This window comes from Lygodium microphyllum, chromosome 11 (assembly GCF_053477565.2).
Source record: "Lygodium microphyllum isolate KBCC chromosome 11, Lygodium_microphyllum_v1.1.10, whole genome shotgun sequence".
Lineage (NCBI taxonomy): Eukaryota > Viridiplantae > Streptophyta > Polypodiopsida > Schizaeales > Lygodiaceae > Lygodium > Lygodium microphyllum.
Window position 1 is genome coordinate 144808684 of NC_141145.1, and position 22894 is coordinate 144831577.

Sequence of the window (22894 nt, forward strand, 5' to 3'; positions counted from 1 at the left end):
CTAATTATATTTCTCAAAAAAACTGATTACAATGGAATGCTCATGCTTGACAAACTAGTTGGAGTTGATGAAAAGTCATAAATACATCATGTCTACGAGCCTCTCAAGGCGGTCTGGAGGCAAGAAGCCATTTTTGTATGTGTGTGTATGTGTGTATTGGGGGGGGGGGGGGGGGGGGGGGGGGGCAAGGATATATGACCATCTAGGGCTGCCTGCCTGCATCATGAAGAACAGGTCCTAGCTGCCCCTCATGAAGTGAAAACGGAGCTCCTAACAAGCTCGAGACTCGACCTACACCTGATCCCATCGGCCGTGGAGAAAGTGGATGATGGAGGTCTAGAGCTTTGCCGAAGTCACCTATACTCAAGATCTCTTCCCGCCAAAAACTCTTAACAGCATACCTTCCAAATGTGCCATCTAGTAAGACTCCCTACAATCTCCCATATCTCAAAGAGATCTATTGTGGGCTCCAGTACCTAGCAGATGGATAGAGCCTCCAAGCCGACCACTGCACACGATCCAATCTCAATGATGAAGATCGAAAAAGTGTCCTACATCTCGGCCTCATACAAAAGGCGACGGCCCTAGCTCACTGCCTGCCAGCAAAAAGCTCCCCACGAGATACATCCAAGGCTAGGTATTGGAAAGCGAAGAATGTGGCATGCTCCTCTCCACACGAGCTACGCCACCTCACACGACCAAAGGCAGTGCTTTGAAGTTTCCAAAAACTACTACGTGCAACGTTTACACCTTCCATCCTTCTGCGCAGCGCCCAATGTAATTTGTGTGGTGTGGACACTTATTAAAGTGTCAATGTAAGGTGTGTACACCTAGTGTCTTAGAAACTTAAAGTAGTGACAGTAGGCTCTAGAGTAAAATAAACCTAACTCCAGTTAGTTGGTGGAAGGCTAGTTGGGTCAACCCTTGACATAAGTTGTACTTTCACTCTATCTTTCATTCTAGCAAGTACACTCTTCTCTTTTTGCTTCAGCTCACTCTCTTGTTGTCATTGTCTCTCCTCTCTCTCTCCATAGCTGGCTGCCATTTTCCAACATTTCGTATCAGAGCAGCTCGTACACGCTACTGCCAGCTTGGTTCTCAGCTCGAGGAAGATTTTTCAGCTACTACGAGATGCTGCTGAAGTGGAGGAGGAGCTGTAGCTGAGCCCTCTCTTGCCTACTCCAGATCTGTCCAGTTCAGCCATCAGCTCCAAATCTGTCCATTTGATCCAGATCTGTCCAGCTCAGTCATCTGCTCCAAATCTGCTGTTTTCAGGTTGCGCGCAGCCCTGCACGCAGTCCAATGTGCAGTCCCACATGCAACCCAAGGAGCTGCTGTTTTGGAAGAGCTGCTACTGTTTTCAGCTCTGCCCGCCATCTTCTTAGTCCTGCCGCCAATTTCTGCAAACCCTAAAAAGTAGAGAAACCCTAATTTTCAGATTTGGGGTTTTCTCGAAGTTTCTGGAATTTCCAATCTATTTCAACCATCTCTTCTCAAATCTCAACTCGTGCTGCCCAAAATTTTGGGGCTTTTGCTAATTTCTGCTCCCGGAGCTCGAATTGACAACCAATTCGAAGAAATTTCTCAATTTCTTGGACATTCCCACCAAAAATTTGGAGCTTTTGCCCGATTGAAGGGCCTTTGCGCAAATTGTTACCAAACTCATAGACATTGCGCAATTTCTTCCACATTGGCTCAAGAAAATTTGGGGCTTTTCCGTTTTCTGGATCCGGCACACATCATGAGGCACATTTCAGCTGTTGTTCACTGCTGACATGCATCCTAAGGTGACATTTCTATAGAAACTCCAACTATAAGATACAAATTTCTTCAATTTCTTTGAAATTTTAGAAAGAAATTTGAGGCTTTTGCCCGACATGCACTCCAAGGCAAGCAACAAGCAGTACAGCAACATTTAATTGCTGTTACACTTAGATTGGGCAGAGAATTTTGGGAAAATTCAGTAAATTTTCATAAGAATCAGCATTAAGTTGTTGTATTTTGTACTTTTGTGGGCACACATTTCGAGGCGAGTGTGGTACAACAGTATGGTGCTGTAATTTACTGGCTAAGTGCCGATTTGGGTGGCGTTGTGCACACTATGGCATTTGTGTGACAATTTGGTACTTGTTTCTTAATCCCGTGGGAAATTTTGGTACTCTAAGGAGTATACTCTATACTTCAGTATTGAAGTATTATGAACTTTGCCTCTAAGATAAAGGGTCACAATTTCATTAGGACTATCAACATCTGCATGCACATGATGGCACCAAAACATCCCAAGCAAGACATCCCATCCTTTCAAAGGTGCAATAAAGAACTTTTCGCTGTCCACACAACTCTAAATATACAAACGAAGCTTTACAACGATAGGAGTGACTGGCTCTACACGCCCCTTGCATACATACCAAACCAAACTCACCCATGGATCTCATCTCATCCTCCCTCATGCCTAGACAGGCAGCCACATCAATAGAGATAAAGTTTGATCGCACTTTTGGACCAAGGAAAATAAGTGCATGTTGATTTCTAATTTTACCCCAAGCTCAATGCTATCATCATTGGGCTGATCTACCACTACATCAGACACTAATCCAACTGAAGTTTTGCCCTTCGCCTTTCTTTCCCTTACTATCATCCTTATCAACTTGCTATGTATTAGGACAAATCCTTCCCATATGCCCCTCTTGCTCACAAATAAAGCATGCATTTGCAGCCATGAATTCCTTATGACATGTATCATTTTTCCAGCCCTATTTTCAGATCTATCCTTTTTCTCAGCCTTTACCTCTGTGACATTTGACTTGACATCACTGTCTTGAAATCCTACATCCTTTCCACACAACAATGTATCAACTATAGTAGTAGTTTCTATAAGCTATGACATGCTAGAAACAGTAGATTTAATGCAAAAATCCTGAATTCCCTTTGGCAAACCACGTACATGCTTCTCCGCTTGCTCTTGAAGGGAAATTAACCAATAAGAAGTGACAAGAAGCAAAGCATCGCAAAACTTTTTATTATATTGGTCCAAGTTCTTGCAATCTTTTGCATCTAATAGGTTGCATGTTGTCATTATGTCCACTTCAAATGTGATTGTAAACCTATTTAAAGCAACCATATGCTTGAACTTAACCCAAGTGGTAGGTGCTCTTCCCTGAATAAGAAGTGTAGACTACCGGTGCAATGCATTTCCCTTCAAAAATGTGGCTGCCTTATGAATTTTGGATGCAATGCACTTACAACATCCATTGATGTCATGCCCCATCTTTCAACAATAATTGCACCTCTTTGGTTTGTTGGATATACCTTTTGAAGGATTGGAAGAGGATGGACCTAGATGGAAAGGTATCTTGGAGAAATTATTGGATGAAGAAGATGAAGAAATAGGATGAGTATTTACTAGTTTTTTACCATTGTGCATGTTCTTCACTTGATTCCCACCTTTTTCACAATGGTAGGTAGAAAAGGCTTGTTCAGTTGCCATTGTAGCATTGCGGTTGAGACAGCTTTGTTCTTCCTACAAAAAAAGAGAGACGAGCTGGTCAAAACTATAGGTGACTGGGTTGTCCATAGTTATCAGCTGCAAAGTGATAGCGAAACCTTGATATGACTCTGGTAGACCATTAAGAGTAATGGAAACAAGCTAATTAACTGGGACCACTTCATCTATATTTAATAATTACCCAATAAGATCTTTGATGCTTGTAAGGTAAGCATCCATATTGCCTCCTCCTTCCATGTGAATGCTTCTAGTTGCTTACATAGGTAAGCAACACGCACTTCATTGTGCACTTGATACAACGTTACAAGCTTCTCTCATGCATCCTTGGTTGTTTTGCACGATCGCATGTGAGGAATGGTACCTCTCTTCACTAATGGTGCAATTAAGGTATATGCTTGGGCATCATGGCCATGCCATCAAATCTGCTCTTCAGTGGGAAGCAATGTGGAAGAGGAAGATGACTCAGCATCATGAGAGCCATCTCTCGATGTAAAGGTAGAGAGTGGTGCTATTGTGAGAGAACCTAGCCTAAGCTTAGCGCTGATCACAATATTCCATAGATTCTTTGCGATAAGGACATGTCGCATCATATATGATATATGCCCAAGGAGAATAATTAGTGCCATTGAGCTTGTCGTCCGCCCCAAGCATGCCCAATAAACCATTGTTATTGCTGGTCATGAGTATGAATGAGCAATAAATGATAATTTCCAAATGAAGAGAAAGAAAATAAATCCCTCAATAATGTTAAACCACTGATAGAAGAGTTACTGGCCACTTCAATGGAGTCCACTAATATAAAGACAAAATTTTTCTCGTTCTGTTTTCCTGCAGAGGAGAGAGAAAAATATGCTCTAATTAATTATTTTGCAAATAAAATATCACCCGAACAAGGGGGCAATCAGCAATATGCTGAAATTAGAAACTGATGACGGAGGATGCTTCAATTATGTGAATAGCACTAGAATTTGAGAATATTTGTCCAATAACCGCACTAAAATAATAGAGTTTTTCTTCAATGTTGAGAAAAACAGGACCAGCAAGCCAAATATTGCGATTTTTGTGCATGTTGAGGCTAAAGAAAATGATTTGAGACAAAACCCCAAATTTTAAGTATCTCAGAGGTGAAATCGGGCAAAAGCCCCAAAGTTTTCCTGAAAATTGACAAGAAATTGAAGAAATTGAATTAAATCCTTACCTAACTGGTGCCCAATACCGTGCCTAAAGCTGAATTAAGCCTTGATTTTGACAAAATTAGTTGAATTTTAGAAAAGCCCCAAGTTTGCCACGGAATTCGGCTGGAATTGAGCTCAAATGTGAGAAGCCCCAAATTTTACTATAAGAAACTGAAGAGAGATTTGAATACTTTTGTGTGAACTTTAACCCAGATGATGCCAAATGTCACAAAAAGATATTGAATATCACGGCTGAGGTTTTTACAAGTTCAGTAAGCAAGCCCATTTCCTTCAACCCTGAGGAAGAAGATAAAGGTTGATCATATGGCACAATTATTTTTGCAACATGTACTTAAGTATCATGGCATGCCAAAATCGATCATTGGTGATCTAGATCCCTAGATGACCAGTTTATTTTTAGAAGGGATTGTTCGAGCATGTTCAAGGATTAGGCATTGCATTTCCCCTATTTATCGGTGTAGCTTCAAACTCTGATACAACACCATGACTTGAACCACTATAGGATAATATGCTTGCTGTAATGCACTTGGCTAACCGCAATTTCAGCAAAAATGCAAATTCCCTAGCTTGCACAAGTGTCTTTGGCCCACCTACTCGAGTGAGTTTATGTGTCCCAACAATGGAACCATGAAACCTACGACACTCAAATTTTCTTCGCCCTTCCATCCACTAACAGATGGCAAGTCCAAAGTGGCTAACTCCACAATTTTGGATCTCTTGAGGTGCAACATGTCAAATCATAAGACATAGTGGGAGCAATATTTACCCTTGGTAGAATTTGCATATAACAATACAATGCATAGTTCCACTGTTAAGGCTCTATTTGAGGTTGTGGAGGGTGGCAAGAAAGTGCCTCCTATTTTGCATATAAAGGATAAGATCTTTTGAGGCTAATGCTTATGTGGAGAACATGGATGCAACCTAAGAGAAGGTTAAGTATGCACTTCAATGATCATAGGAAAAGCAAAAGAGGACATTGATTGCCATAGACCATATCATTTTATAGATTGTCGATTACTATATCAACAAGTTAAAAGTGTGCCTCAAAAAATGTTTAGATATATTTAAGATCAAATTACATATAAAGAATGTGTATAGTCACATGCTCAATTTCTTTTCAGCTAGTAAACTTTTTTGGTTTATATGGTTGGAGACTCACAATAGCCACTCTTAAGAAAGAAAGAAAGAAAGAAAGAGAAACTAGAAAGTCACTCACAATCAACAGGGAGAAAAGCGAGGGAAAGAAGGAAAAGAGAGGCAAGAAGATTCTAAAATCAGCTTGGAAAGTACCTTTCTAGATTTTCAACTTTAGCTCAGCTTGACTTTTGTTCACAAATTTTGAGCAATGGAACTAAAACAAAGGTAAAGCTTCCAAGAGATACTTGGTGAAGTTCCAAAATTACTCACCAGTGGATGCTAAATGGATCACTTGTTGTAGCTTTATCTCAATGCCTTTCGCTAGAGGCTGACTTTGGATCCAGCTCCTTCAAGTTCCCTGAGCAAGAGGTCCAGAGCACTAGCTAAAGCTCAAAGGGCAAGTAGCACTTCCACCCCTCTAATAATGGACAGCTCATGTATCCCATTTTTGAATATAGGGGTTTTTGAACATTTGTACAATTTCCCATCCATCATGCCCATCTATGCCATTTTTCAAGTATGCATAAATACCCAAAAACCATAAAATTGCAAAAACCTTAATTTTAGGATTTAGGGCTTTTTCAAAATTTGTGCAAATTCTCATCCATCTTGCCCATCTCATCCCAAATTTCAAAGAAATTTTCACTTTCTTACACCTAGTGCCTAGAAATTTGGGGGTTTTGTATTGACTTACCCAATATCTAAAATTTCTTGAAATTCCCATCAAAAAAATGGGGCTTTTGCCAAAATCAACTCCCATTGGTAGTAAAATCTCGGGCTTCATTGTCAACAAGCTGTAAGTAATTCTGAATTTCTGCAATTTCTCAAAATTTATGCAGAAAATTTTGGGGCTTTTTGCTCTCATGCCATTAAAGGCATGCTTCTGAAAGTGGTACAGCATTAAATTGCTGTTTTGATCAGTTTGGGCACACAGAAATGGAGGCAGTGCATTGGCTACACAACAATGATTCTACTCTTCACAGTTTTGGTACTACAAGTACTCTTGTTTGCATTGGGATCCTAGAGAGGATTTTGGTCATTTACGCCTCTTCTCTATAGGAAGTTTTGGTTATAGCTTCCATTCAATTTTTATTCAGCTATGGAAAGGAATAACAATGATGTTCTTGGCATCCTCACCAGTGAGGAAAAATTGAACGTTATGAATTACTCCCTCTAGAGTTTCACGATTCAGAACCTCCTTGTGGCCAATAATTTATGGGATTATGTCACAGGTGATAAAGTTCGACCTAGAACAATTGCTAATAGCATACCTCCGCTTGTGCGAGGGAGAAGTGGAGGACAGCCTACTACTACCCCGATTGTTGTTACACCTAACTAGAAGAGATGGGATTCTAGATATGTGCAACCTTTGTCTTTGATAGCTCTATCAGTGAAAAAAGCCATCATACCTCACATCCGGTCTTGCAAAACCTCACATGCAGCTGGGGTTGTTTTGGAGCAAATGTAGGCCCACATCACCTTACTGCATAGAGAGTTGGCCAATGCTCACATAAATGAAGATGATTCTATAACAAATCACACACATTTACATGAGCAACTACTCAACATTGATGAGGCAATTGAAGATGGTGAGATTGTGAACATCTCTTTGAACTCTTTTCTAGAGTCGTACCTTGGTTTTCACACTTCACTGAATTTGTCATTGAGCGGGATAGTTGACCCCCTCACATTCATGAAGTTCCGCGGCCTCTTGCTTCAAGAGGAGCAAACTCAAAAGAATATGGCCCTACCTTCAAGTGATTCAGCCCTACTTTCTAGGAACAAACGCAAAGAGCTTAAGGGGAAGTAAAATCTGACGTTGGGCAGCCTTCAAATAGGGGCAGCAATAATGCAAATAAGTCTAAGAAAAAGGGAGAATGCTACTATTGCAAAAAGCCAAGTCATTATATTGAAGAATGCAGAAAAAGGCTTGCAAAAGAGAAAAACAAACGTCTCCAATATGGCTGTCCGAGAAACATCAGCCACTTGCACCACCGATGGTGTTGTTTCAGCCAAAACCTCATGGATGAGAACTATGCTTTTCTTACATATAGTTCTCATTGTTCTATGGATGAGTCAGCCTTTAATGTAAGAGAAACTTAGCATACTCAGTATTTTGACAATGAAGCATCACAACATATCACTTCTAGAAACTGTTAGTTCTCTTCTATGCATTCAGACCCTTTTGGCAAGAAGGTATCTTGTGCCAACAACACTTCTCAAGCATTTTGTGGTATTGGAGAGGTGCTGAATATAACAATAGATGGCACAGATTTCCAACTAGTAGATGTTTCGTATATGCCTAGAACTACCAAGAACTTTCTTTCAATGTCTTCTTTTAATAGAAGTGGATTTCAGGTCATCTTTAAGGACAACAAATGCATTGTTCCTGATAGAGAGCATTATTATGTATGGAGGCTTTCTGGCACTTTGTACAAAGATCTCTTTCTTTTGGATGATTACCTAAAGAGATCCAACAATGTATTTTCAATTGATATACTCACTCTTGCAACGAAAAATCCAAAGTTATGGTATGCTAGATATGGGCACATGAGTTTTGGCAATCTCATGACTCTTCAAAGGTATTAAATGATTGATGCTTTGCCTAATTTGGATACTTCACCTCCCCATGCTTGTGAGGGTTGCGTTCTTGGCAAAATGCATAGATTTGCCTTTAAGAAGAATGGTGCAATGCGTGCTGTCGGAAAATTACAACTTATACACTCTAATTAAATGCGATCCCATACGAACTTGTGCTCTTAGGGATCATCAATAAATGTAATCTCTTCTAGGTACACTTGCATGTATGGTTTGAAGGCCAAATCTAATGTTTTTATGTACTACCAAACATTTGGTTGCTGAATTGGAAATTAGAACTAGTTTGAAAGTGCAAACCCTTCATGAAACCAACCTTTCTCCGTGGATAGGGTGGTAAATAACCTATTTAAGCACTTAATTACAGCAATCAATAAATAAACATAAATTGAAATGCATAATTTACCTTAATAATCTTGGACATTGGACACCCTGTTGGCCGCAAAACTGGCGCCCCTTGTGGTATTTCTTTACCTTATATTGCAAATGGAAGGAGTACAACTGAGATCCTCTGATCTCCTCTGCTAATCCAAGTGCCTCTTGCTGTCAAAACTAACTAGCAAGCCTCCAAACCAATTGGCTCTTTTTTTGCTTGGGGACTAGCCTTCACCATACTCCTTGAAAGACAAATTCAGCCCCAAATCTAATATTGGTTGGGTAGCCTCTTGAATCTCCAAGAAATTCCTCAATCTCAACTGCTGGAATTCAAGTCCTAGGCCCTCAATTCTGAGCATGTATCTCGAGGCAGTTGTCAAAACCCTAATTTCTATTGTAAATTAAGGTTTACAAAAAAGAATAACTAAAATCTCTTCCTCTGATGCTCAAACTGCTGAAAAATGCTAAGATAATTTAAGAAATGGCTTGAGGAATGAGAGAGAATACTTTGTAGAGAGAAATTTCAAAGTTTCATCGTGAGAAACACTGAAAACTTGTTGTTCTCCTGCTCAAATAGCCATGGAACCGATCATCTATAGCTTAGGACCACCAAAAAGACTACTACCCCCTCCTGTATGCTATCATCTGCACTAAGTGGACCTGGGGCTACTGTCATCTGCTCCTAGAGGGTTCCAAAATGCTGTCACATGCTATAAGATTGATCCCTGGTGGCTGCAAATCACATTAGCAGCCTCTCCTTGCTCTATAACAACCTTCTCTCTTACAATGGCTAGAATAGACTCCACCATCCCCTAAAAACGTTTTTCCCACTTGCATGGGCAAGTTTTGCTAAGTGACAACCTTCTAATTCCATTTTTCAGCATTATCCAACTTATTTAATTAATTTTCAAAACATTAATTCTAAAAATTAATTTAACATACTCTAGTGCTCAAAAACTTAATTCCACCAGCTAATAATTAAATTGGCTGCGCCAATTTGACTTCCAAGTATCCTTGAGCAATTATTGATCCTTAGACTAATATTAATTAATTATTTAATTAACTAATGCCTAGTCTCTAATGTCACCACTAACATTAGTGGCCAATAATTTAGTCTAGGTCCAAGTCTAACATCAGGTGCCACCTAGTACCTATCAACGATAACTTTTACAACTTTTTCCTTTGATACCTACTACATCCTTAGAGTCCTTACCATCAAATAACTGCCATGTGCATCACATGCGCTAAACAACCTTGCACATTTGATTAATATCTTAATCAAATGGTATCGACTAGATTAAAGCATCTCAAATTTTCACGTTCTTGTGACAAACCTCTCCCTTGAAATCCTTGCAATCATCCTTAATTCCATTGCATTGTGTCAAAGGAAAAGCATATTGCACTGGAAGTTTCATAAGGCATCATAGTTACAATATTACCCACTATTGTCCAACCATGCCGCATGCCCCAAATCGTATTGAAAATTTCTAGTCAACAAAAACATCAAACAATACTAAGAATTAGCTCATAGTTATTGCTAGAAACCCATTGGATGCATCCATAACTCATGCTTCTCAACTATTCTAACTTCAAAACCACAAATAAAGTATATTTTCAACATAAACCATAGCTGAAACTATCAATGGCATTCACAAAAATGCTATTGTCCATGGAACCATTTACAAACCATTGAAAACTGAGTATCAATTAATCATAACCTGATCATTTTCTGGTTCGAGAACTGATTACAAACTGCTGCAAATGTAATTCGAAACACATCACAAACTGATTGCAATAAATGATCAACAACTGATCCAAAACCAATGCCAAAAGTGACCATAAACACTGCTCAAACTAATCAAAAATTAAACTGAAATTTATCAGCATTTTTCTCAAACCGAGGCAAAAAGTCATGCCAAACTAAACATAAATTGATGCAAAAGTATAGTTTTAGTACCCGAGTAAAACTCATACTCATCTACATCCATCTCATACTGACTAGTTCACTGAGTAGTAATCTCATGGCATACTAACTATCCACACAATACCTTCGATGTATGCTAGATATATCCAAGATCCACTACATACGAGAGTTGTCCACAATTGGAGGAGTGGAAATGCTACCTCCCCCTTGAGCATCATTCAATGCTCCAAACCCTTGCTCTTCTAAACTTGATTGAGCCTGAACTAGAGTTGGCTCTAGCTGAAAGGCATCTTAGTAAAGTTGCAACAACTAAGAATGGTCTACCAACTCATCCTCTTCCATCCCTTTTGCATCTATTGGTGAAACAATGATGAAGCTTCACCAAAAAACATATAGAAGCTTTATCTCCAGCTTTACTTGCCTCAAAACCTCTACTAGGTTGTACACCTTTCTTCCCCTTAAGCCTTTTTTATGCTTTATATTTTTACATTACTGCAATTTCAACTTAACTAATATGCAACACTGTATCTAGTTGACCAACCCTCATGTGTACCTAACATGCTAGGAGCATCAAATGCATTAGGAAACATTCTTTTTTGCATACTTTGGACCATTGCAATGTGATTGTATATGGAAATTTGCATACTATCAACCATACCAAGATACATTTTCCCATACATTGCATGCATTACTAGCAACATTTTTTCTCATCCAAGCATTACTAGCTGAATTTTCCTCATGACCAACACTACATGGAGAATTTGCATTACCAACATTAATACCATGAGTCCCAAACACAATGGGCTGCATATATGCATTGCCAAGAGTCACAAATGCAGTGGGCTGCATATGTGCATTGTCAAACTTGTCACTTTGTGCCCCAGCATCATGCCAATATTGCTATGCATGGGATTATGCATAATACCAGTCATACCCTGATATACTACACCTTGCACACCATGCATTGATTGATGTATACCATAAGGAGTTGTGCCATACATCCTCGTATGCAGTCCCAAGCCCACCATGGTATGGAAACTAGTGCCAGCACCAAAGTATTATGGCTGCCCCATCATTGCATGCATGCCCTATTGTCCAAAAAGCATTGGATTGATACTTCCAAGTTGGCCTTGCATATACATCAATTGCCCCACTGGCATCATTTGCTTATACTCACTACCCACATTTGGAACATCATGTTGTTGTATTGGCTCTTCATTCGATGGATCTTGCTATTTCGAAGCTCTTGAAGACAATTTCCTCTTCTTGCCTTTGTTTCCCTCCTTTAAGAGTTCAAAAAGTGCATAAATTGAGGACCATTTGCCAATTGCACAAACATTTCAGCTATTGTCCTCAACTGATCTTTACACCAATCACTCAAATTCCTCTTCCTCTTGCCGAGCATCAACTTCAAGAGACATAGAAAAACCCACATTTTGGTATAAACCAACATTATACATTATCAGTTTGATGTCCATGTTGCATGCCTTGTCCGAGATTAGGCATTGTATTTTCCCCATTTTCAGATTGAGGGGCATCATCCCTACTTGATCCCATCTCACTACCTGAAGACATTCTTGCTATGATGCTCAGCCAAATATAATTTCAGCACTAGAGCAAAGCTTCTAACCTTCAATCAGGTGCCTCGAGCCCACTAATTCAAGGGAATTTATGGTATCCTAGCAATGGAACCATGCAACCAGCCTTCCTCCTCGGATAGAGAGGTAATTCCGTGCTTTGCTAAGGCCCTCAGATGGCTGTCTTTTGCAGCAAATTGCTGTTCTCTGATCAGAAAATGGACCAGTAGCTCTCTCTCTCCCTCTCCCAAGTTGTAAATTGACTAAATCGCTAAGACCCAACCCCAAAAACGTTTTCTTAGTTTGCATGAGCATTTTTGCCAAGTGGCTATCTTCTAAACCCATTTTTCAGCATTATCCAACTATTTAATTAATGTTCATAATTAAATAATTTAAAATTTTAATTTCAACCTTTCAGATCTTGCCCAAAATTAAATGTGCCCATCCATAATTAAATTGGCTAGGCCATTTGCAACCTGGAGTGGTCCCCAACTTATGTGACCCTTAGACTGGCATTAATTATTTAATTAATGCTAGTCTCTAGTATCACCACTGACACTTATTGGCCAAATAACTATCCCAAGGTCAAAACTGATACCGACTGACCAACATAACCCAGTCGGCATAACTTATCACAACCTTTGTCTTTAAGACCCACTACATCCTTGGGTCCTTGGTCTGTTACCATGAAATACTACCATGTGCATCACATGTGCTAAACAACCTTGCACGTTTGATTAACATCTTAATCAAATGTCATTGACAAGATTAAAGCACCTCAAAATTTCATGTCCCCATTATGCTTTGCATAAATAGAGGGGGAGAGTACATATATAAAGCCTTTGAGGCTTCTTTATAGACCATGGCATTGCACATCAATCTACAATAAGAATTACTCCTCAACAAAAGAGAGTAGCGAAACGCAAGAACCATACGCTTATGGAGATCACTAGATGCATGTTGAAGAGCAAAGGGTTGCCTCATAGATTTTGTCTTAAAGGCCTTATGTGTGCAAATCATGTTTTGAATTTTGCTCCTACAAAAGCGTTAAAGACCGTTACACCATATGAGGCACGGTGTGGCAAAAAGCCTAGTATGAATTACTTTCATGAGGCACCATATATCATTGTTACAAACCAACTTGACCAGCATGGCATCAACATTGAGTAGAAATTATGAAAAAGCCCCTATCAAGCAATAACCACCAAGCAAAGATAAGAGAGTATTGAATAATGAAAGGCAACACGCTGGTCACCAAAACACAGCAGTCAAAGACTGAAATCTAGTAAACACAATAGTATACCACCAAAGGAAGGCTAAAAACTAATCACCCGAGGCAAAGAACTATCAAACGACAACAAGAGAGGTGTTTGCCGATATAGACGGTATGCTGGACAGCAAAAACACTAGTACCACAGAAGTCACCCGATGGGAAAGATAGCACCTATTGCTTGGCACCAAAATTCAAATGTTGAAAATGTAGGTTGATCAGGTGCTATGACGACACAACAGATGGAGACCTCCAAAGAGCAAAGCGATGGCTAAAAACAGGCAACCTAGACTGGATAGTGATGGGCTGCAATCAGTGATGGCTAAACAGCAGATGGTAGGTGGCTGATGGCTGAAATCTGCATGGTAGAGTGAGAAACCTACAAAAAAGTATGAGGCTGAATAGTAGGCTAGACTATCTATTTATGAGATATTGAAGGGTACCCCAAAAATTTAAGGTTTTAGGGAACCACTAAAACTCTCTCGTACAGCACACCAAATTTGTGTTTTTCATTAATTAAGTGTGTTTTGGGGATTTTAAAAATGCTAATCAGCTATAAACGGTGTTTTAGCTCAACAACTCCTCTTAGGCCCAAAGCTGAGCCTCAAAGGGAAGGTCGGCGATGTTTAGCCCAAGGCATCCCACCCCAATGCAACCAAAGCATCGGACAAAGGGTGCATGTCAACTGCCTAATGGCCTACCAAGACTACAAAACTGAGTCTCAAAGGAAAGGCCAGCAATGTTTAGCCCAAGGCATCCCACCCCAATGCAGCCAAAGCATCGGACAAAGGGTGCATGTCAACTGCCTAATGGCCTACCAAGACTACAAAGGCGATGGTTATCTTACCAAGGGAGGCCAAGTAGTCACCCCAGAAAGGACATAGCATCGAACAAAGGGTGGTCGTCAGCTGCCCAATGGCCTACCAAGCCCTACAAAGGCGGATGGAGCCACATTGAGCTTTTTTTTTCTTTTTGTGAAAAGTTAATTTTAGGGGTGGCGGTTGATTCAGTAACAATGACCCAGAAGATAGAAATACACAAAACAATACAAGCTTACCCAACCACTCCAAAATGTCAATCACGAGAGAAAGATGAAGTATCATGGAAAGAAGGATGGTGGTGTAATCCACCAATGGAAACAACTTAGGATATGTCCAATGGTGCTTTGCACAATGGGATGCATAGTATGCTACATATTGAAGAATGCTCAAGCAACAAGTGTCACTTGAACAGTGTCCCTCGTGGGAAATTTGTTCACATGCCCAGGCTCCCTAGTACAAAGATAATGAAATCATGCAATGCATAGGAAAGGTATAATAGAGGGGGATGGCAGAAGACAAGTGTCAAAACTTATAGAAAAACAAGAAGGGTAAAAACCCTCTCTCAATCTACATGTCAATGCCGAAGAAGGAAGAGAAGCCTGAGGATATTAGTCTTCATGTGGTGCCGAGAACCATGTGGATAAAGATGATGAGACATCCCTACACGAAAAGCAAGGTTAAAAGTCACCACCGTGATAGCATTAAGAGAGATGTTGCATGATCCATTGCAAGAGGGGAAGCCTCCATGTTGGTAGAAGAGCAAAACTCTAAGTAGATGAAACCATGAAAGCCACGACGCACATCTCCTATCTCTAGCTTAAGAAGGACCGGTAAGCTTGTGTATTAGCCCTACACTAAAATACAAAACCCTGCAAAGGAGATCAAAAAATCTGCAAAAGTAGTGAGATGCTCCAAAAAACAAATGTGAAAATAAAAGAAAGCAAAGCTAAGGGCAATGCAATGAGTATCTAAGTATGCAACGGAAGTCTTTTTAAAAAGAGGCGAAGTGTGTGGCCATCATCGTGCACGACAAGGTGGAAAAGTGATCCTAGAAGGTATAGTGAATACCCTAGGAGTGGATGTGTAAAGTGCAATAGGTGAGCCACTAGCAAACCAATCAACTAAGCCTTCGAAAGTAGTGAATGATACAAGTTGTTGAGGTTGTTCGCATGCCACATCCAATAGCCACTGGGGCAAATAAAGAAGCAAACGATGCAACAACAAGAGATGTAGTCCCACTAAACTGGCCAACTAGAGTAAAGGCAATCACAACAGTTTGCTGTGGTTTTCTAGGTGAAAGACCTTGGGCCTTGGTACCACACTCCTCGTCCACATGGCCCAACCTTTGGCAATGTATACAAAAACTATTTTTCTTAAGAATTTGCTGCCAAAGGGGTCGTGTTTCTTCGGTTCCATTGGGGGAAGTGATGTCACCCTTGTTTTGGCTCGCCTTCACATCTTGCGAGTTCTTGCCACTGTTGGTTTTCCCTCCCAACCAACCCTTGCACCTCTGAATAGATGGTATAGGAGCACTCATTGAAGGAGTGTAGACCGAACTATACATGATGTGCAAATACTCCTCAAACTCTTTATCTGTAAGATAACCAAAATGAGAAAAAGAAGATGGTAAAGGTAAAGCTGTGTCTACCTTCTCCTCGAGACCATAATGCCTTCTCACAACCTCCAATGATGGAGAAGCCTGATAGGGCATCATAGGATCTGAAGAGAAAGGTCCCTGAGACATTATGAGTCAGAATCGAGTCGCGTGTGAGTCTTGCACAAAGACTAGCCTCCACAATCACCGCAAGATACTCTTTAGAATAGCATTGGCACTAATACCATGTAAAGATATGCTAAGGTTTCGATTGAGAATACATAGCATGTACGACCAAGATTGAAACACAAAGACTCAAACAGAGACAAGCAAAACTCAAACCCTAAATGCAAAACGCAAAACGCAAAATGCAAAAACTCAACTCAAATACAGGCAAACACAGAGAGGAAACTCTGAAGTGAATGAATGCTCTAAATGAATGTAAGAATATACAAAATACCCAAGGGCAAAGCAATGCAGTGTCGACGAGTGACATCCACTGGAGACAGATCCCAACTGTAGTAACCACCAATCGAAGACGAGAGACTGCTGAATAATGAAGGGCAGCAAGTTGGTCGCCAAAACATAGCAGTCGAAGGCTGAAATCTAGTCAACGCAATAGTGTACCACCAGAGGAAGGCTGAAAATTGATCGGACAAGGCAGAAAACTGTCAAGAGACAACAGGAGAGGTGTTTGGTGATGTAGACAGCTTGTTAGATGGCAAAAACCCAAGAACCACAATAGTTGCCCAGTGGGAGAGATGGCAACAACTTGTCTCTTGGCACCAAATACTGAAAACGCAGGCTGATCAAGTGCTATGATGATGCAGCAGATGCAAACCTCCAAACAGCAGAGCGACAGCTGAATACAAGCCATCTTGAACTAGATAGTGATGGGCTGCAGTTGGTGATGGTTGGACAGCAGATGGTAGGCGGCTGAAATCTTCACAGTAGAGTGAGAAACCTGCACAAAAGAATAAGGCTGAATAGTGGGTAGCTTATCTATTTATAGATGTTGAAAGGTGCCCCAAAATTTCAGGCTTTTGGGGGACTACTAAAACTCTCTCAAACCACACACCAAATTTGTGTTTTTCATTAATTTAAGCATGTTTTGGGGCTGCTTAAAAATGCTAATCAGCTGTAAAGCGTGTTTTAGCTCAACACATGTGAGATCACCCGAGCGGCCAACCACAAGAGCCTACAATCCAAGTGCAAAGTAGATGAGGCAGTGGACTAAACAGAGCACTTGAAACACTACTAGAGTTGCCATTGAGAGAACAAAGATCACATTGGCACCAGAATATCAGACTATCCCAACCAGCTACTATAGATTCTAGACATCTTCCAAAGACACTAGGGCTCCCTTCCCAAGGCTGTGGACTTATCTTACCTGCTAGAGACATATATGGAGGACCCAACAATCTAACTGGGGGGCCCTTTTCAGATGGGCTTCCAAACATGAGTCTTTTTGTTAGTTATCTTTTTTGCTTTCTCTTGGACAATATACTGCATATCATCACATTGTCCTTAAACCTTCTAGAGGCATTTATATATTGTTCCCTTCCTCCCGCCCTCTCTCTCCAGTCAGGCCACTGGTTTTGAGCCTTTCTTGTATTTCCTTTTTGCTTTGATTTATTGGATGCTTATTGTTTGAGCTTTAACACACTTTCGTCACATATGTCTTATCAAATTCTGAAGGCATCACTATATACCTGCTTTTCCTTTTTTTAAAGATTTCCTTTGTTTCTCTATCGCCTCCCTTTGCTCCACAAGTGACTTCTGCATTACCAGATAAAAGATAGCACCTGTCATTTAATAATAAGTGCCTTGAAACATCAGCTACAGCTATAGGTCCAGCAGTTTTTGGCACTATAATAACATATTAACTTTACAAAGTTCTTCAACATACTAAACACCGTACACAGTTCACATTCTTCTCGGATCCAGAAACGAGGTTCACAGAGGGAGCAGGTACAAGATGCATCAAAGGGGATGAATCACACCTTGATATGGACAAGTAGGTAGAATTTATCACCTCTAAGAAACTACAACCAGAAGCAGATATATAAACAGAGACCATGGGTCAGTCATAGCAAAAGAGTTCAGCATTTTAAGTCACGGAGTTTAAATTCTCAAATTGATGCCAGTCAAAAACTTGTTCAAATATAAGTTCAGATAAAATGCGTGTACAAATTGTGAGATTCATGATAATTGGAATCCGTAGCAAGGTTTCTATCAGAGTCAAGGAAGAGAAGTCTTTGCAAGAATAACTTTAAAAACTATAAGAGGCACCTGTCAAAAAGTAATTATTTAACTTGCTAAGATGTCTATTCATTATAATTGGAATTTGTAGCAAGGTTTTTATCAGAGTCAGGGAAGAGAAATCAGGCATCCATGCTGTCATAAAAAAGAGCAGTCTTTGCAAGAATTACTTTAAAAACTATAAGAGGCTCCTGTCAAAAAGTAATTACTTAACTTGCTAAGATGTCTATTCATGTATACAGAAGTATCTACGCGGTTCTGTTCTCACCAAATGAGCTTGTATGTCTTTGAACACCTGACCATCTTCCCAACCTTCAGAAATGATCGTTCCTGCCCTGCATCAACAGCCTGATTAATTTAATATTTGGAAATGCAGGGCAGAGCTAAAACTGCTAAAAAATAGAACTTCACTAATTTCACAAAGACATGGATAAAAGATTAGGCACATCTTCTAGAAATGAACATTGTGCCATTAATTAGCTCTTTTTTTTTGCCTAATTTCGACTTACCTAACATGCAACGTGTATAGGCTCAGCTATATAAGCATCCTAAATTCCTAAAGAAACACACACGGTAACTTGCCCACTCTAGCTTGCCCATGTTGTACTGACAGCAAAATGTTGGGAATCGTCTATGGTAAGATGTGTAGTCTCTCTCCTCGTCCTTCTTTCATCCTGACTCCCAGTGTAGGCTTGGTTTCTTATGCTTTTCAAGTAACATAGTAGAATAGATGTACTGAGAGTACTCAAACTTGACTTCTAAGTATCATGTATTTTCATGCAATTAGCAATTTCAGTAACAAAGAGTCTCACACACTTTTAACATAGATGTTTAACAGCCTTACTTCAACCAAACACCTCTCATAAACTTGAAGCATGTTCCACACTCTTGGACATCAGATCTAAAAGTACTAGATTAGTTGGCAACTTTGGTAAATAAAAGAGTAAATACCTTACAACACTAACATTTCCAAGACGTACAAGATCCTGCCGTAATCGCATCCTAGATTCCTGTCGCCCACTACTTGCTACCGCAATTAGAAGATCTGATAAGACCTTCAGACGCTGCAAGAAGAGAAAGAATGCATCACAAACTATGCACTGTAAGCTGCTGACAACTTTCTACTTCAAAAGTACACATTGCAAGTACCTTTTGCTCTTTTTGTTGTTCTTGTTCCCTAAGATCATTAATTTCCTATAATATCAGCACGAAGAAGTCACTTAGAAAATCAATCTGTTGATACAAGACTAAGAACATAAACAACCAAAAAAGTAAAGAGCATGTTCAAAATTCTCAAACATATACACATAAAAAGTACACAAACTTTTGAAATAGTGTTTCAAGTGAGTCGGTACCTTCTCTAACTGCCGATTGCTTTGCTGACACTCTGTATATTCTTGGCGAACTTTATAAAGTTCTTCTTCAAGTGACTTGTTTTTGGACCTTAAGGATTCTACCTCATCCTATCCAGAACAAAATCAGATTATTTGTTTGGCTGATGGAGGAACATTACTGGAAAGAGAAAGCAAAATGTCTTAAAACCATCTGCAAACTTGGCAGATCTCAACAAATAGAGTGTATTCTTAATCTGACCATAAATAGGAAGTGTCCTGGTGAACCCTACAACAGTAATAGCATAAGTTTCCTGACAAGACTCTCTGGAGTTTCTGAGTCTTGAGAACCCATCCAACACAAACAAGCGAATTAAAAGTGCCACCAAAATACCTTGTTTAAGCCCAAAAACACATTTTGTGCTGAGCAAGTCAACTGGATAGCAGGAAACAAAATTCATTTTCAAGTAGTTCAGCACGGTATCAGCATCTCTCACTATGTCTCCCAAGCGACTAGGTACTGCTATACTCAATATAGCACAAACAGACTAGTAAATATCACCACCACAATTTCAAATTGTTCATTTTTCATCAACATCACATATCTTAAAGCAAAACAACATAAAAACGATAAAGTCTTCAGGACAATTCCAAGAGCCAAATAAACTCGATGCATGAGAATTTTTTGAATGCTTCATGCCATTCTAGATAAATACAATTCTAGTGAGAAGAAAATACAACCTTAGCAGAAGAATCTTCTGAGAGGCCATTGGATATTCCCTTACTTGAAGGTGAGGTAGTGGCCTGCTTTTGATCAACAACTTTAACATTTCTTTTTCTACCACTATTGGCCCGCCCCCTTCCTCGACCTCTCTTTTTACTTGTTTCATCCCAAACACTGTATTCTTGTTCCAAATCATCATTCATGTTACTCTTACCATCTGCAGGGATCTGAGAGAAAACATTTATAAGACATCTTTACACTCATTCTAGACAGGATTGTGGTTTATCAATTTAGTGCATACAGTTTACACACACACACACACACACACAGAGTTTGAAGCTACTACCTGATGACTTATAATCTCCTCACTGTCAGCACAAGCCTTCCTCTTTTGAGGATTCGGCCGGATCAAAAACCCCTCTCCACCCTGCATCACGGAAAACAGATTGTGCACTGAGACATCCAAAAAACAAAAAAGACATAAGAAATTATAGCTCTAGCACACTTCACATCTACCAGCTCCAAGCAGAGAGTCCGGTGCATCTTTAAGAATTGCTTCACTCATCGCAAAACAAAGTAATCCATGAATGCACAATATATATTACTTTCGAACTTCAACTCCTTGGAAATGAAGACAAGTTTGACTATGCTACACTAGATTGTCTGCAATTTACAATAGTGGCTTACATAATGAAAGATCTGAACAGACAGTGTTCCATTTTCCCAAGACTCGTACTAAATTGCACACAAACAGATGGCCAGATGGAGATCTATAACTAGCTAGATTTTGATGTACTCAAGTGTTATGTTCATGACCAACTCAGTAAGTAGGAATCCATTTTTGCCACTTGTTCGATCCTTTTTTAGCAATTCGATTTCTTTTGCTACAAGTCAAACCCCCTATTGGTGGATGTTGGACAGCATTTCTGGATGGTATCCTTTGTTCCATACGCTGGCTAGATTAATTAGATGTGTATGTAGAATACAGATTTAATTGGCTACTCACAACGTGCCTCCCTTTATGGGTCCTATCATGAGTGTCCCAATACATGGGGGATGTCTACTTGACTTCTCATAATCCTAAGCACACACACACATGGGCATGGTGCCAAAGCATCTTCTTCCTTCATTATTAACACGGATTTGTCGCTTGTCAAAACTTTGCAAGCTCAACATAAAGAGATGCAACAGCAACTCACCAAGTTTTGCACTCCCCACTTGTGACAACAACCGTGTGAACGCTGTCTCTTCAATTCCATCGATCCATTTAAAGGATAGAAGGAATGTGCACCATAATTACCATAATTATGTTTGAGTGAAACCCTAATATTAGTGGCTCAACACAATATAGCCAGGTAATTACACAACTATTTGGCATAGGGTTCTAGTGAGACTAGTAGTGAGACTAGTAGTGAGACTAGTAAATCTTTGCAAGGTGCACCCTCTCACTAAAAAGAAGGATGGCATGATGCGTTTTTGCAAGATTACAAAGGTTTCAATAGGGTGACCATCAAGAATAAGTATCTACTACCTCAGATGGACAACCTTATTTGATCGACCCTATGGCACAAGGTACTTCATCAAGATCAATCTTAGGTCCAAGTACCATTAGGTATGGTACCAATACCTACTTCTATCTTTTGGATTGACAAATACTCCTACAACTTTCTAGCAAAAAATGAATGATTTGTCTCGCTAGTATCTCGAAAAGCGGATAGTTGTCTTCCTTGGTGGCATGCTCATCTACAATAAGTCATTGGTGAAACAAGAAAATAACTTACATCTCATCTTACGCATCTTAAGATGAGCAGTTATTTACAAAACTATCTAAATTTGAGTTAATTCACATAGAACTTTTATTATTTATACCTCGAACATGTCATCTTAGCTAATGGCATTAGGATTAACTCCAAACATGCATGAATAGTGCTTGATTAGCATGTTCTAAAGACCATTAGGTAGGCAAAATCTCTTCTAGGTTTCATTGGCTTTTTAGGAAAGTTCATCAAGGACTATGCCAATATTGTTGAACACTAGGCCTATTTGCTCAAGAATATTCAAAGCAAGAAAAAGCACATCAATTCGATTATTGTTTCAACAGTTAGCTTAATCAATATTTTCTAAAATTTAAACATTAAAATGACTTGTTACCACTACATCAATGTTGCAGACCATAGATTTGAATAAATCTTATGAGATCCATATAGATGCTAGCAAATATACAATAGGTGTTGCCTTATGTTAAGACGGCCAATCTATTTTGTCAAATCATGACAAAAAAAGAACTTGTATCCTTTTTCATATATTTACATAGTCTATTATTTATCAAATTTGTTTCCTTTGTAATTACTAGATATTTAGAATGTCAATTAGAGTTAGCCACTGATGACTGGTAATAGGTTATGGGGACCGATACAATAAGTTAAAAGAAAGATAGTATACACTTCCATCTATATGACCCAATTGGGTGCCTGTGACTAGAACTCAAGCATATTAGACTCACATACAAAAAGGATTAATGCCTTGAAGTGTGGGCTAGATTTACAAGAATAGACAATTACAATCAACAAGATGGCATGATCA

General features: G+C 39.5%; 1 protein-coding gene across 7 annotated transcripts in view; it reads right to left on the reverse strand.

Annotated features, from left to right (window-relative positions):
- Positions 1-22894, reverse strand: part of TSL (Protein kinase superfamily protein) — a 96037-nt gene that overhangs the window by 35061 nt on the left and 38082 nt on the right. For 3 of the 7 annotated variants that reach the window (XM_087688306.1, XM_087688309.1, XM_087688304.1), the window contains 8 exons: positions 20658-20738; positions 20329-20538; positions 19612-19719; positions 19406-19450; positions 19208-19320; positions 18525-18591; positions 17707-17773; positions 16836-16958 (listed from right to left, as the gene is read on the reverse strand). In XM_087688306.1, the coding sequence (XP_087544432.1) occupies positions 16836-16958; positions 17707-17773; positions 18525-18591; positions 19208-19320; positions 19406-19450; positions 19612-19719; positions 20329-20538; positions 20658-20738 (814 nt within the window). Of the gene's footprint in view, positions 1-10247; positions 10296-16835; positions 16959-17706; positions 17774-18524; positions 18592-19207; positions 19321-19405; positions 19451-19611; positions 19720-20328; positions 20539-20657; positions 20765-22894 lie in introns of all 7 variants that reach the window. The other 4 variants (XM_087688310.1, XM_087688305.1, XM_087688311.1 and 1 more) reach the window with 4 other exon arrangements.